The following is a 13,082-nucleotide window of genomic DNA, read 5'->3' on the forward strand; positions in this document are numbered from 1 at the left end:
TCCACTCCCTTGGGTGACCCGCCAGTTCTGCGTGAGCCTGGCAATGTCGTCGAAACTGCCGAGGGAGCTGACGTCACTCAAGCTGTTGCTGTCTCCCTTTTCTCCGTTCCTAGTCACAGAACAGGAATAGCAGTCAGGATCGCTCGGCACTTGACACCCCACCCCCCCACCCCACAATCAGCTTTGACCCGTAAAGCAGTTATCTTCAAACAGTGGGATTAGTAGAGTACTGTGGGAGAGTGGAATTTGTCTGGTCATTGGCTGTGGGGAGAGAGGGGGACAGTGGGATTAGTTTGGGGACTGATACAGGTCTGTGGGGAGAGAGTGGGACAGTGGGATTAGTTTGGGGACTGATACAGGTCTGTGGGGAGAGAGTGGGACAGTGGGATTAGTTTGGGGACTGATACAGGTCTGTGGGGAGAGAGTGGGACAGTGGGATTAGTTTGTGGACTGATACATGTCTGTGGGGAGAGAGTGGGGCAGTGGGATTAGTTTGGGGACTGATACAGGTCTGTGGGGAGAGAGTGGGACAGTGGGATTAGTTTGGGGACTGATACATGTCTGTGGGGAGAGAGTGGGACAGTGGGATTAGTTTGGGGACTGATACAGATCTGTGGGGAGAGAGGGGGACAGTGGGATTAGTTTGGGGACTGATACAGATCTGTGGGGAGAGAGGGGGACAGTGGGATTAGTTTGGGGACTGATACAGGTCTGTGGGGAGAGAGTGGGACAGTGGGATTAGTTTGGCGACTGATACAGGTCTGTGGGGAGAGAGGGGGACAGTGGGATTAGTTTGGGGACTGATACAGGTCTGTGGGGAGAGAGTGGGACAGTGGGATTAGTTTGGGGACTGATACAGGTCTGTGGGGAGAGAGGGGGACAGTGGGATTAGTTTGGGGACTGATACAGGTCTGTGGGGAGAGAGTGGGACAGTGGGATTAGTTTGGCGACTGATACAGGTCTGTGGGGAGAGAGGGGGACAGTGGGATTAGTCTGGGGACTGATACAGGTCTGTGGGGAGAGAGTGGGATTAGTTTGGGGACTGATACAGGTCTGTGGGGAGAGAGTGGGACAGTGGGATTAGTTTGGGGACTGATACAGGTCTGTGGGGAGAGAGGGGGACAGTGGGATTAGTTTGGGGACTGATACAGGTCTGTGGGGAGAGAGTGGGACAGTGGGATTAGTTTGTGGGCTGATACAGGTCTGTGCCTCAACAGTACGTGTTCAATTAGTCTGATTTGCGCTGGCTACCTCTGTTCTCTGCTGTGAGCTGTCACCTGATGCCACCCGGGCCGAATGTATCGTAGACGGACCCTCATCCCACTCATAGCCCAAAACTCATTTAAGTCAAAATGTTAGGTGGACTTTGTGGCAGCCAATTTTCCCTGACTCTTACCTGCAGCAGAAGTATAAAATCATGCCTGCTGCGATGAGGATCAGGACCACAACCGGAATCAATACCGTAATGACGATGAGGATGGTGTTATCTAGGAAGCAATGAAGACACATCCGTCAGTCTGCTGAGGTGCTGAACATTCCTACTGGTCGGAATTAGATGCGGGCGGTGCTGGGATTCCCGTTCCCACTGAACTGAACCCGAGTGGAGGCCTCGGTGTGGAATCACAATGTTGTCTACAGGCTTCCAGAAGGAAATCAGATGGGTTGAAAGAAGGCATGACGTTACTCTGGCACACAAGATGAGGGGTAATTCTAAGGGATTCTACAGGTATGTTCCGAACAAATGGCTTGCAAGGGTCAAAAATGGAAAAAAGGGACAAATAATTCTGGAAGACCAGAATTATAATCCATAGGTGGAGCCAAAACAGATGGGGGAGACGGTAAATAATATTTTTTGCATCTGTATTTACGCAGGAGACAAACACAGAGTCTATAGAAGTGAGGCAAAGCGGCATTGACTTCATGAACCCGGTACAGATTACAGAGGAGGATGTGTTTGCTTGCCTGAGATAAATCTGGGTGGATAAATCCCTAGGGTATGAGAAGGCCTTGGCTTGGACCCTACTAGACACAAGTGCAGAAATTACCAGGGCCCTATCAGAGATATTTAAATCATCCTTAGCTACCGGAGAGGTACCAGAGGACTGGAGGACAGCCAGTGTTGTTCCGCTGTTTAAGAAAGGCTCCAAACAGAAAGCAGGAAATTATAGGGCAGTGAGTCTCACATCAGTTGTGGGAAAGTTACTGGATATATAAGTAATTGGATAGACGTGGACTGATTAAGGATGGTCATCGTGGCTTTGTGCGTGGTAGGTCATGTCTAACAAATCCTACAGAGTTTTTTGAGGAAGTTACCAGGAAAATTGTTGAAAGCAAGGCAGTGGTTGTTGTCAACATGGACTTTAGCAAGGCATTTGACAAGGTCCCGCATGGAATGTTGGTCAAGAAGGTTCAGTCACTTGGCATTCAAGATGAGGTAGTAAACTGGATTGGACATTGGCTTTGTGGGAGAAGCCAGGGAGTGGTAGTAGATGGTTGCCTCTTTGGAAGCCTGTGACGAGCGGTGTGTGGAAGGGATCGATGCTGGGTCCCTCGTTGTTTGTCGTCTATATCAATGATCTGGATGACAATGTGGTTAACTGGATCAGCAGAATTGCAGATGACACCAAGTTTGGATAGTGAGGAAGGCTATCACTGCGGTGGGTTTCGGATCAGCTGGGAAAATGGGCTGAAAAATGGCAGGTGGAATTTAACAAAGAGGACTGTTTTGTTTTACATTTCAGTAGGACTAACTAGGGTAGGTTTTACACAGTGAACAGTAAGCCACAGAGGAGTGTGGTGGAACAAAGGGATCTGGAATACAGATCTATAATTCATTGGAAGTGGCAACACAGGTAGATTAGAGTCATAAAGAAAGCTTTTGTCACATTGCCCTTCACAAATCAATGTATTGAGTACAGGAGACGGGATGTTATGTTGAAGTTGTACAAGACGTTGGTGAGGCCTAATTTGGAGAATTGTGTGCAGTTTTGGTCACCGAACTACAGGAAAGATGTAAGTAAGGTTGAAAGAGTACAGAGAAAATTTACAAGGATGTTGTTGGGTCTGGTGGACCTGAGTTCTAAGGAAAGGTTGAATAGGTTAGGACTGTATTCCTTTGAACGTAGAAGATTGAGAGGAGATTCAATAGAGGTATACAAAATTATGAGGGGTATAGATAGGACTAATGCAAGCAGGCTTTTTCCACTGAGGTTGGGTGTTATGACAACCAGAGGTCATGGGTTAAGGGTGAAAGGTAAAAAGTTAAAGGGGAACATGAGGGGTAACTTCTTCACTCAGAGGGTTGTGAGAGTGAGCAACGTGCTGCCAGGGCAAGTGGTGCATACGAGCTCGATTTTAATGTCCAAGAGAAGTTTGGATAGGTACACGGATGGTAGGGATATGGAGGGCTATGGAATCAGAGCAGTTAGTTTAAATGGTTTTCGGCATGGACTGGATGGGCCGAGGTGCCTTTTTCTGCGCTGTACTGCTCTACGGCTATGACACGTGGGGCATCAGCGAGTGATTAAAGACTTATTTGTTGCTGGTACATCGGAACACAGTGCTTGCGTCAATGACAGGCACAGTCCAAGGACGTGCTGGGGACAGCCCGCACGTGTTCCCATCCTTCCAGTAGCATGACTGAAACTCTCTAACCCTAACCCGTACATTCCTGGGGTGTGGGAGGACGCTCGAGCACCTGGAGGGTGAGGCAGTTTACAAAAAGGTCCGACATAGCTTTACCGCAAAAAGTGGCAATGGATTGGTATTCATTGCAATGGAACTGCGCTGAGAGGGAAATGGATCAGCTGTGATGAAATGGCAGAGCAGACTCAATGGGCCAAATGGCCTAATTCTGCTACTATATCTTATGGGTATGCAGCCCGCATTAGAAGAATTTTGAACATAAGAGAATAAGAAATAGGAGCAGGAGTAGACCATCTGGCCCAATGAGCCTGCTCCACCATTCAGTAAAATCATGGCTGATCTGGCCATGGACTCATCTCCACCTACCTGCCTTTCCCCCAAAACCCTTAATTTCCCTACTGTGCAAAAACATATCCAACCTTGTCTTAAATATGTTTACTGAGGTAACCTCCACTGCTTCATTGGGCAGAGAATTCCATAGATTCACCATACTTTGGGAAAAGAAGTTCTTCCTCATCTCCATCCTAAACCTACTCCCCCAAATTTTGAGACTATGTTGTTCTAGTCTCACCTACCAGTGGAAACTACTTTCCTGCGTCTATCTTATCCTTTTCATAATTTTATGTTTCCATAAGATTTCCTCTCATTCTTCTGAATTCCAGTGAGTACAGTACCAGGCAACTCAATCTCTCCTCATAGTCTAACTCCCTCATCTCTGGAATCGACCTGGTGAACCTCCTCTGCCCTGCCTCCAAAGCCAGTATATCCTTCCTCAAGTAAGGAGACCAGAACTGCACGCAGTACTCCAGGTGCGGCTTCACCAGTACCCTGTACAGTTCCAGCATAATCTCCCTGCTCTTAAATTCAATCCCTCCAGCAATGAAGGACAACATCCCATTTGCCTTCTTGATAGCCTGCTGCACCTGCAAACCAACCTTTTGTGATTCATGCACAAGCACTCTGAATCTGTTCTTTCATTTTTCCTTCCATAGTGGATGACCTCGCATTTACCAACATTGTACTCCATCTGCCAGACCCTTGCCCACTCACTTAACCTATCTATAACTCTTTGAAGATTTGTAAAAGCTATTATCTCTAACTGTTCTGGGTTAAATTCGACAATCAGAGTGATATTACCAATAAATTCAGCAATGTGAAATATATAAAGAAGAACTTTAGAACAAGTTGCCACTTAGTTTTATTGTAGGAAGTGTCAATTGAATAACTTTATGCAGTCTATGTTGGAAACACTGTGTGGTCTGGTCTGGTGTGTTTCAGATTTGGGAGCATCCTGCTGAGTGGTCAGCTCGGGCAGTAGAGCTGAAGGTCCCAAACCTAAGAAGCTTTTTTGTAATATTCAAGGAAAATAAAGCTTAACGATGGCAGGAGCCTTACCTTCACAGTATTTCCCTCTGTATAACGCGGGACACACACAGTTAATTCCATTTACAGTCTCCTCACAGGTGCCACCATTCTGACAAGTATCATTGAGACAATTGGTCACTATTGAAAAACAAATCGATCATTTGATAACTCATCAATAATCCATTAGTTTCTAATATCACACACACATGAATTCGAAAGTTCTTAATAGCAGACACTCTAACACACCCAGATACACTTACACACGAGCGTCGGCACTAATACACAGACCTACAACACTAACACACACATTAGCACACGCAGACACATACACTAACACACAACACAAAACATGATTTAGCAGAACACCCACACATTAACACATAAAAACACATACCAACACTAACACACTGTCCTGATTGATGACAATGAAGTTCTCGTTCTCTCTCTCTCTCTCTCTCTCTCTCTCTCTCTCTCTCTCTCTCTCTCTCTCTCTCTCTCTCTCTCTCTCTCTCTCTCCCCTCCCCTCCCCTCCCCTCCCCCTCCCCCCCCAAGTAAGGTATAGAAACCAAAAAATAGTTAGTATTTTTAATTCCAACCAATTTTAAATCCCAAATGTCTCACATTAACTTTCTGCAAGATAAAGGTTATTGAGAGGATAACCTGGTCTCCTGTTCAGCCGTGTATGGTTCACTGTGATTTGGGTCAGTTTTAGACTGAGAGACACAGAGTTACAGCACAGAAACTCAGTCTGCAGAGATGGCTGAATCATTAATCCTAATCCCAGACTAATCTCATTTTTGCATGCTGCACGTCCCCATCAGCTCATCATGTCCTATCAGACAGCTCCTGCCCCATCTCTGATGCAGTCTGGGGGTTCAATATTGATTTCATACGAACCCACAAAGCTGGTGTACACAGCAAGTCATACTCAACCCTCAGGAGCTATCAATGTTCAAATTATTGCTTTCCCTCATATCCTCTATTTTACTGAACCTTTCCCATATTCCAGATGAGACTGATATCGGGGGCATCTTTGCATGACATTCCTACATGTAATACTGTAGATAGAAATTGTCTTGCCCCATTACACTGGATTGGATTTGAACTTTGAACACAGAGTTGTCCCTCCCCACCATTGGTACAATCTACGGGAGGTCCTTCCTCAAGAATCCACAAAAATCCCCACCATCCAACCCTGCCATCTTCTCGTGGCTCTGTCCGGGAGGAGGTACAGAAGCCTGAAGCGCCACACCACCAGGTTCAGGAACAGCTACTTCCCTTCAACCATTCGGCTCCTGAACCGACTGGCACAGCCCTAATCACGACCCCAGCATAACAACACCATGACTGGTTCGATCACTTTACACTAAAATGGACTTCTAATTTTATTCTTGTAAAACCTGTGTGTGACTCAAGTTTTTTTTCTTGTGAATGCTGCTTATGTGATGTTATGTGCCATTGGTGCTGTCGCAAGTAGGGTTTCCACTGCACCGTGTACACACACACTACTGCATTTTACATTAAACTTGACTTTGAACCCCCCATGTGCAACCCCCCCCCCCCCCATGCTCTGTCTATGTAAGAGTATAGAATTCCCACACAAGCCTCATCGGTAACCTCAAAACCCCATAAGTAGTGTAGAAGCCTGCCAGCTAGCGACTAATTAAGGAGCTGGTCTTGACTTTGCAAGAAGATTGCCCACCATGTTGTGCTGACATTGGTTGATTGGCCCATCGTGCTGTGCTGACATTGGTTGATTGGCCCATTGAGCTGTGCTGACATTGGTTGATTGGCCCACCGTGCTGTGCTGACTTCGGTTGATTGGCCCATCGTGCTATGTTGACATTGGTTGATTGGCTCACCATGCTGTGCTGACATTGGTTGATTGGCTCACCATGCTGTGCTGATGTTGGTTGATTGGCCCATCGAGCTGTGCTGACATTTTAAACTACTCCAAGTCAATTTAGCCCTTTCCTCCCACATAGTCCTAAATTTTTCTTTCATTCCTGTGCCTAACAAGAGTCTCTTAAATTTCCCTAATGTATCTGCTTTTACCACCCCCTATGGTTGCTCATCAGGTAAAACCTACCTCTGACATTCCCCCCCCCCCCCATACCTTCCTCCAAACAGCTTAAAATTAGGAGAGGCAAATTACCGCACGCTCTTTTGAAGTCGATAACTTTGCACGTTGTGTTTGCAGGGCAACGCATCGCCAAACACTGAACGGCTTCGGTCGTATTACAGATGCATTCTTCTGTACAGTCCTCAGTGACAAACCTTTCTCCAACCTGCATCGCAGAAGTAACATAATTAGTCAACGCTCTTCGTGCTGTGGAAAGTGACTGGCTGACATCATCTCGAGGTCATCGGTTCAAAAGATTCACAGGATTCAAAGTACATTTATTATCAAAGTACGTGTACAAAATGCAACCCTGGGATTTGTCTTCCCACAGACAGTCACGAAACAAAGAAAACTATGGAACCCATTCAAAGAAAAACATCGACACACCCCACTTACCCAAATAAAAACAAATCATGTAAATAGCAACAAAAAAGAGTGCAAAACACAGAATAAAAATAAAAAATCGAAAGAGTCCAGGCATGTTCAGTTCAGCTCAGTGTTTGTTATCTGCAGGCCGCTCTGATCAAAATCACCCAAGATAGCAACAAGAAAAAGGAGAGGCCAGAAACTGGAAACACATCATAACATGAACTATAGAGTCCGATCCTCAAACTGCGGCAATTAAACTTTGCCTGAGACCCAGAACTCTGGCACCATCCTCCGACAGCATCGAGGGAGAGAGAGCAAGAGAGATCATCACATGGACACCCTTGTCTGGCAGCAGCGAGTGAGAGGCTAGTAGGCAGCGCTGAACACACGCTTGCCTTCTGCACGTGCCCCAATGATTTTAATCTTCCTCAGCACTCTAACCGGTGAGATCAGTGAGAAATAGACCCGATCATGGACTCGAGCCTCGTCTCCAGGCTTCTTGGCCTTGAGGCTGCATAATTCACGGAACACCCTCGGAGACAGCAAAGCGCCAGATCGCTCAATCGGCCTGAAAACACACCACCAAAGTGCAGAAGACAGGCCCCAACAGTAGCAGAACCACACTGGAAAGAAAAAGAAGTTGGAAAAGAAGTAGAAAAGAGATCTAAGTACTTTCCCGGCATGTATGATGAATGAACTCTTCTCGGCTTCCCGCCAGGTACAGGTATCGAAGCCAGACGGGATGCACGGTGGAAACCCACATCAAGAAGCACAGAAGGGAATCCGTTTGGGTTACCCAGAGAAATCAGCGGTAGCGGAACATTGCATTCACAATGGCCGTAGGACTGACTTCAATGGCACAAAACTACTGTGCCGTGCTAATGGCTTTTGGGACCGCCTGATAAAGGAAGCCATTGAAATATTGTGACAAGAAAAGAATTTTAGCAAAAACGAAGGACTCAAAGTAAGAACTGGAATTCGACTGTAAACTGGGTGGGACAGCAAAAACGTGATTGGATAAGGACTAACCAATCAGAAGGTATGGACCGCGGGGGTATAAATACCACCGAACTAGATGATACCCAGGCATCATCCTCAATGAAGATGGTGGAGTTTGTCATTGAAATGTCAGTTAAAATCAATACTTGTATCTGGCTGGATGCCCGAGAAGAGCTTATTTTTGAAAGAAGTAGTTTCTTGAACCGTCTGAAGGATGTCGCCCCTGGCTGTGTTGTTCACTGGCGCCATCTTCTTCAAGAGGTTTAGGGTGAAAGGTGAAATATTTAAGGGAAAGCTGAAGGGGAGCTTCCTCACTCAGAGGGTGGTGAGAGTGTGGAAGTGCTGGATGCAGGTTCAATTATACGAGAAGTTTTGATAGATATATGGATGAGAGGGGTATGGAAAGTTATCATCCAGATGCAGGTAGATGGCACGAGGCAGAAGACAGGTCAGCGTGGACTAAATGCTTCTGTGCTTTATGATGTCAGTCATAACCTGACCATCCCTGATCTAAAGTCGAGGTTGATAGGACATCGAAAGCAACGCGCACAAAATTCTGGAGGAACTCAGCAGGTCACGCAGCGTTTTTGGAAACGAACAAAGGGTCAACGGTTTGGGCTGAGACTCTTCTGCAGGGCTGGAAATAATGTAGAATAAAGAAGAGTACAGCATAGGGACAGGACCTTCAGCCCACAATGTGCAGAACCAGCTGAAAGGTAAATTAAAAACCCGTCCTTCACCATTCCCCATCCCCTTTCCCCTCTCTCACCTTATCTCCTTGCTGGCCCATCTCCTCCCTCTGGTGCTCCTCCCCCTTTTCTTTCTTCCGGGGCCTTCTGTCTCTTTCACCAATTAACTTCCCAGTTCTTTGCTTCATCCCTCCCCCTTCAGGCTTCACCTATCACCTTGTGTTTCTCTCTCCCCACCCCCTGCCACTTTTAAAATCTATTCCTCAGCTTTTTTTCTCCAGTTCTGCTGAAAGGTTTCGGCCTGAAACATCGACAATATTCTTTTCCACAGATGCTGCCTGGCCTGCTGAGTTCCTCCAGCATTGTGTGTGTGTGTTTCCCCAAACACGGATCCCTCCTACCTACACAATGTCCATATCCCTCCATCTTCCTCACATCCACGTGCCCACCCAGGCAATACTAGAGTCATTGAGAAGTACAGCACAGAACCAGACCATTTGGCCCATCTAGTCCATGCTAAACCATTCAAACTGCTTACTCCCATCGTCCTGCACTGGGACCATAGCCCTCCATACCCCAACTGTCCATGTACCTATCCAAACTTCACTTAAATGTTAAAATCAAAATCGCATCCACCACTTGTGTTGGCAGCTCGTTCCATGCTGTCAAGTGAAGAAGTTCCTGTCATGTTCCCCCTTAAACTTTTCACCTTTCACCCTTAACCCATGACCTCAAGTTGTAGTCCCAACCCAACCTCAGTGGAAAAAGCCTACTTGTATTTACAACCCTCATAATTTTGTATACCTCTATCAAATCTTCCCTCAATCTTCTACATTCCAAGGAATAAAGTCCTAACCTATTCAATCTTTCCTGCACTCTTTCCATCTTCATGGCATCTTGCCTACAACCAGATATGTACACGATATTCCAAATGAGGCCTCACATAAGTCTCAAAAAGATTTGAAGATTCAAAGTACAGTTATCATCAAAGTATGTATGCAGAATACAACTCTGAGACTCGTCCTTCCACAGACAACCAAAACAAAGAAACACCATGGAACCCGGTCAAGAAATCACCAACCACCCAACGTGCAAAAAAAAAAAGAACAGATTGCGCAAACGGCAAGAAGTGAGTGGACAACATGTTGAATATCAAACATCAAACCAGGAGTCCAGTAGTATTCAGTCTGGAAATAATTCGGAATATGCGTAGCTCGGGTGTCTGATGGTTGCATTGAGCTGTTCTCTGATCTTGGCGATTTATTTGCAAACGTTTTGTGAGAAGGAATCGTCGATGTGCTGTTGATTGTGGCATGCCCTCCGAATGCTTTGCCTTTATACTCTTTTCAATCAGCTGACTGGTCGTCATTTTGGAAAATCAATTGTGACGTGGGGTGGAAATCTCGTCGCTGATTGGCTGTGCTCTGGAATCTTGCCCGCGTCGGCTCACGAATAGGGTCGAGGTCTGTGTGTTTGCGGAAAGCCACGCTTCTCTTGCGTGCTGCATGGCCGAGCATTCGGAGGACACACCACAATCAACAACGCACTGACGGTGAAAAGTTTGCAGGTAAATTGCCAAGATCGGAGAAGGACTCAACCCAACCAGTACAGAGCTTAATTCAGTTCAGCGCCGCGCCACTAGTCCGTGCAGGCCGTAGGGCCATTCTTCGCCAAAGTGCCCTAGTCCGCATCAATCGCCCCCTCAAAGCGCTCAAGCACAGCAAAACAGAAATTAGCAACCGGAATCCAGGTGACAACTTGTTACACGTCTTGTGTGACTGCAGCTTCTGTACACGAGCCTTGAGTGAAGAAGGCCAGTGTGCAGTCCCCAAGATACCACGTGGGAGAGGGTCCCACGCAATGAAAGCGATCTTTGATGCCCACCGTGCCCTTCCACGACATGCCAAGACTGCTCCCGCACAGCTTACACCCCCTTGCCTTCATCTGCTGACCAAACCGGCTGTGGCAGTCTGTTTTACCATCTGGTGGCAGGGGAGGTCCCCAGCGGAAATCTCCTTATGCAGGGGCCCTTCCCCTGTACGCTGGGGACCTGGGGTGGAAGGTGTTGGATAGGGCAGCAGGTTCACTGACATCCTGTCCACTTGTTCGCTCTGTGACCGGGAGGAGTCAGTGTACCATGCAGACATGGAACGTGAGAGGTTGCAGCCCCTTGTTTGAGTATCTAAAGGGGCTCCTCAGCTTCTGGCGACATTTCAGCCTTGCGTTCCTGACGTGGGCACCCAGTACGGAAGGGGCGGGCCACTCAAGTCAAGTTGCTTTTCTGCACTCGGACCATCTGCTGCTGGGTTTGCTCCTGAGCCTGGCCGAGAGGGCCATGCATGCGTCCAGGCAGTGGACAACCCAGAGCTCTGCCAGGGCTGACCGCTTGCCCCTCTCCTGGGGGCCCAGCTGTCCGTGGAAAAGGAGCATGCAATCGCCATGGGTACGGTGAGCGATTTCCAGGTGTGGCGGGACTGTTCTATACACAATAATATTTTACTTTGAGTTTGTTCATTGTCTTGTAAATACTTGATATTTGTATTTTTGTGTAATTAAACTTCTGTAGTTTTGATAAAAAAAAAGCCTTTTCATCACCCTTTCTACCTGTGACTGCACTTTCAGGGAACCATGTACCTGTGCTTCTGTTGTACAAAACTCCCCAGGGCACGCCCGTCCAACCGTCTTATTACCCAAATTAAATTCTACTTGCCTTTCCTCAGCTGATCGAGACCCTTGTGTAATTCCTGATAACCGTCTTGGATAGCTTTGTGAGATTGGAATTAAATCTAGATGCTTGGTAGAAGCAGGTTGCCGTCAGACTCACCTCGTAATACTTGTTCCTGTAGGTGCAGCCGCAGCTACGGTAAGGCACGCACTCATAGCCACTGTAGACGAAGCCCCTGTTGCACTGGCATCCCTCCATGCATGGGCCGTCGCATTCCGACGTGGCCGCCAGGTTTGCGCAGGTGGGAGGGCAGGCAGACATGCAGGGCTTGTACGAGCTGTTGGGGGGGCAGTCCATTACTGGAAAAAAACAGGAACGCCACTGTTAGAACGGGCAACCAGATCAGCTGGTGCAGCGGGTAGAGCGACTGCTCGGCGGCTCCAGAGACCCAAGTTCGATCCTGACCTACGGTGTTCGAAGTTTCAAAGTTTCATTTGTGCATGCAGTGTAGAACTCTGAGACCCGTCTTCCCCAGACAGCCAGGAAACAAAGAAAAACTATGGAGGTGAGTGTGTGTGTGTACTCAAAACGAGCTGTAGGCATTTGGGGCTGTCACCCACCGGGCTCCCTACCCAAGATTTCAGGCCCAAACTCACCGCAGTGGGTGTAGTTCCTCCAGTGCAGCAGGGCGGTGCCGTTCAGCTGGCAGGCTTGGACGTACATCTCGAAGTTGGCACACAGCATGGCAGAGTCGGTGGTCTGGCAAAGGTCGAAGAGACAGTTCCTATGGAGACAGAAGGGGGAGTTTCAGGGTCTCTGCTGTGACCCAGGCTGACCAGGGGGAGTTTCAGGGTCTCTGCTGTGACCCAGGGGAAGAGGCTGACCAGGGGGAGTTTCAGGATCTCTGCTGTGACCCAGGGGAAGAGGCTGACCAGGGGGAGTTTCAGGGTCTCTGCTGTGACCCAGGGGAAGAGGCTGACCAGGGGGAGTTTCAGGGTCTCTGCTGTGACCCAGGGGAAGAGGCTGACCAGGGGGAGTTTCAGGGTCTCTGCTGTGACCCAGGGGAAGAGGCTGACCAGGGGGAGTTTCAGGGTCTCTGCTGTGACCCAGGGGAAGAGGCTGACCAGGGGGAGTTTCAGGGTCTCTGCTGTGACCCAGGGGAAGAGGCTGACCAGGGGGAGTTTCAGGGTCTCTGCTGTGACCCAGGGGAAGAGGCTGATCAGGGGGA

At 47.9% G+C, this 13,082-nt stretch overlaps 1 protein-coding gene across 1 annotated transcript in view; it reads right to left on the reverse strand.

Moving 5' to 3' along the window:
• LOC140729807 (zonadhesin-like) overlaps window positions 1-13,082 on the reverse strand; it is an 80,892-nt gene that overhangs the window by 300 nt on the left and 67,510 nt on the right. The window contains exons 22-27 of the mRNA XM_073050019.1: window positions 12,511-12,638; window positions 12,014-12,213; window positions 7,166-7,298; window positions 5,041-5,148; window positions 1,397-1,487; window positions 1-109 (exon numbers count right to left, since the gene is read on the reverse strand). The exon at window positions 1-109 is cut by the window's left edge and continues 300 nt beyond it. Coding sequence (XP_072906120.1) covers window positions 1-109; window positions 1,397-1,487; window positions 5,041-5,148; window positions 7,166-7,298; window positions 12,014-12,213; window positions 12,511-12,638 — 769 coding nt within the window. The remainder of the gene's footprint in view (window positions 110-1,396; window positions 1,488-5,040; window positions 5,149-7,165; window positions 7,299-12,013; window positions 12,214-12,510; window positions 12,639-13,082) is intronic.

Source organism: Hemitrygon akajei, chromosome 6 (assembly GCF_048418815.1).
Source record: "Hemitrygon akajei chromosome 6, sHemAka1.3, whole genome shotgun sequence".
In the NCBI taxonomy this organism is placed as follows: Eukaryota; Metazoa; Chordata; class Chondrichthyes; order Myliobatiformes; family Dasyatidae; genus Hemitrygon; species Hemitrygon akajei.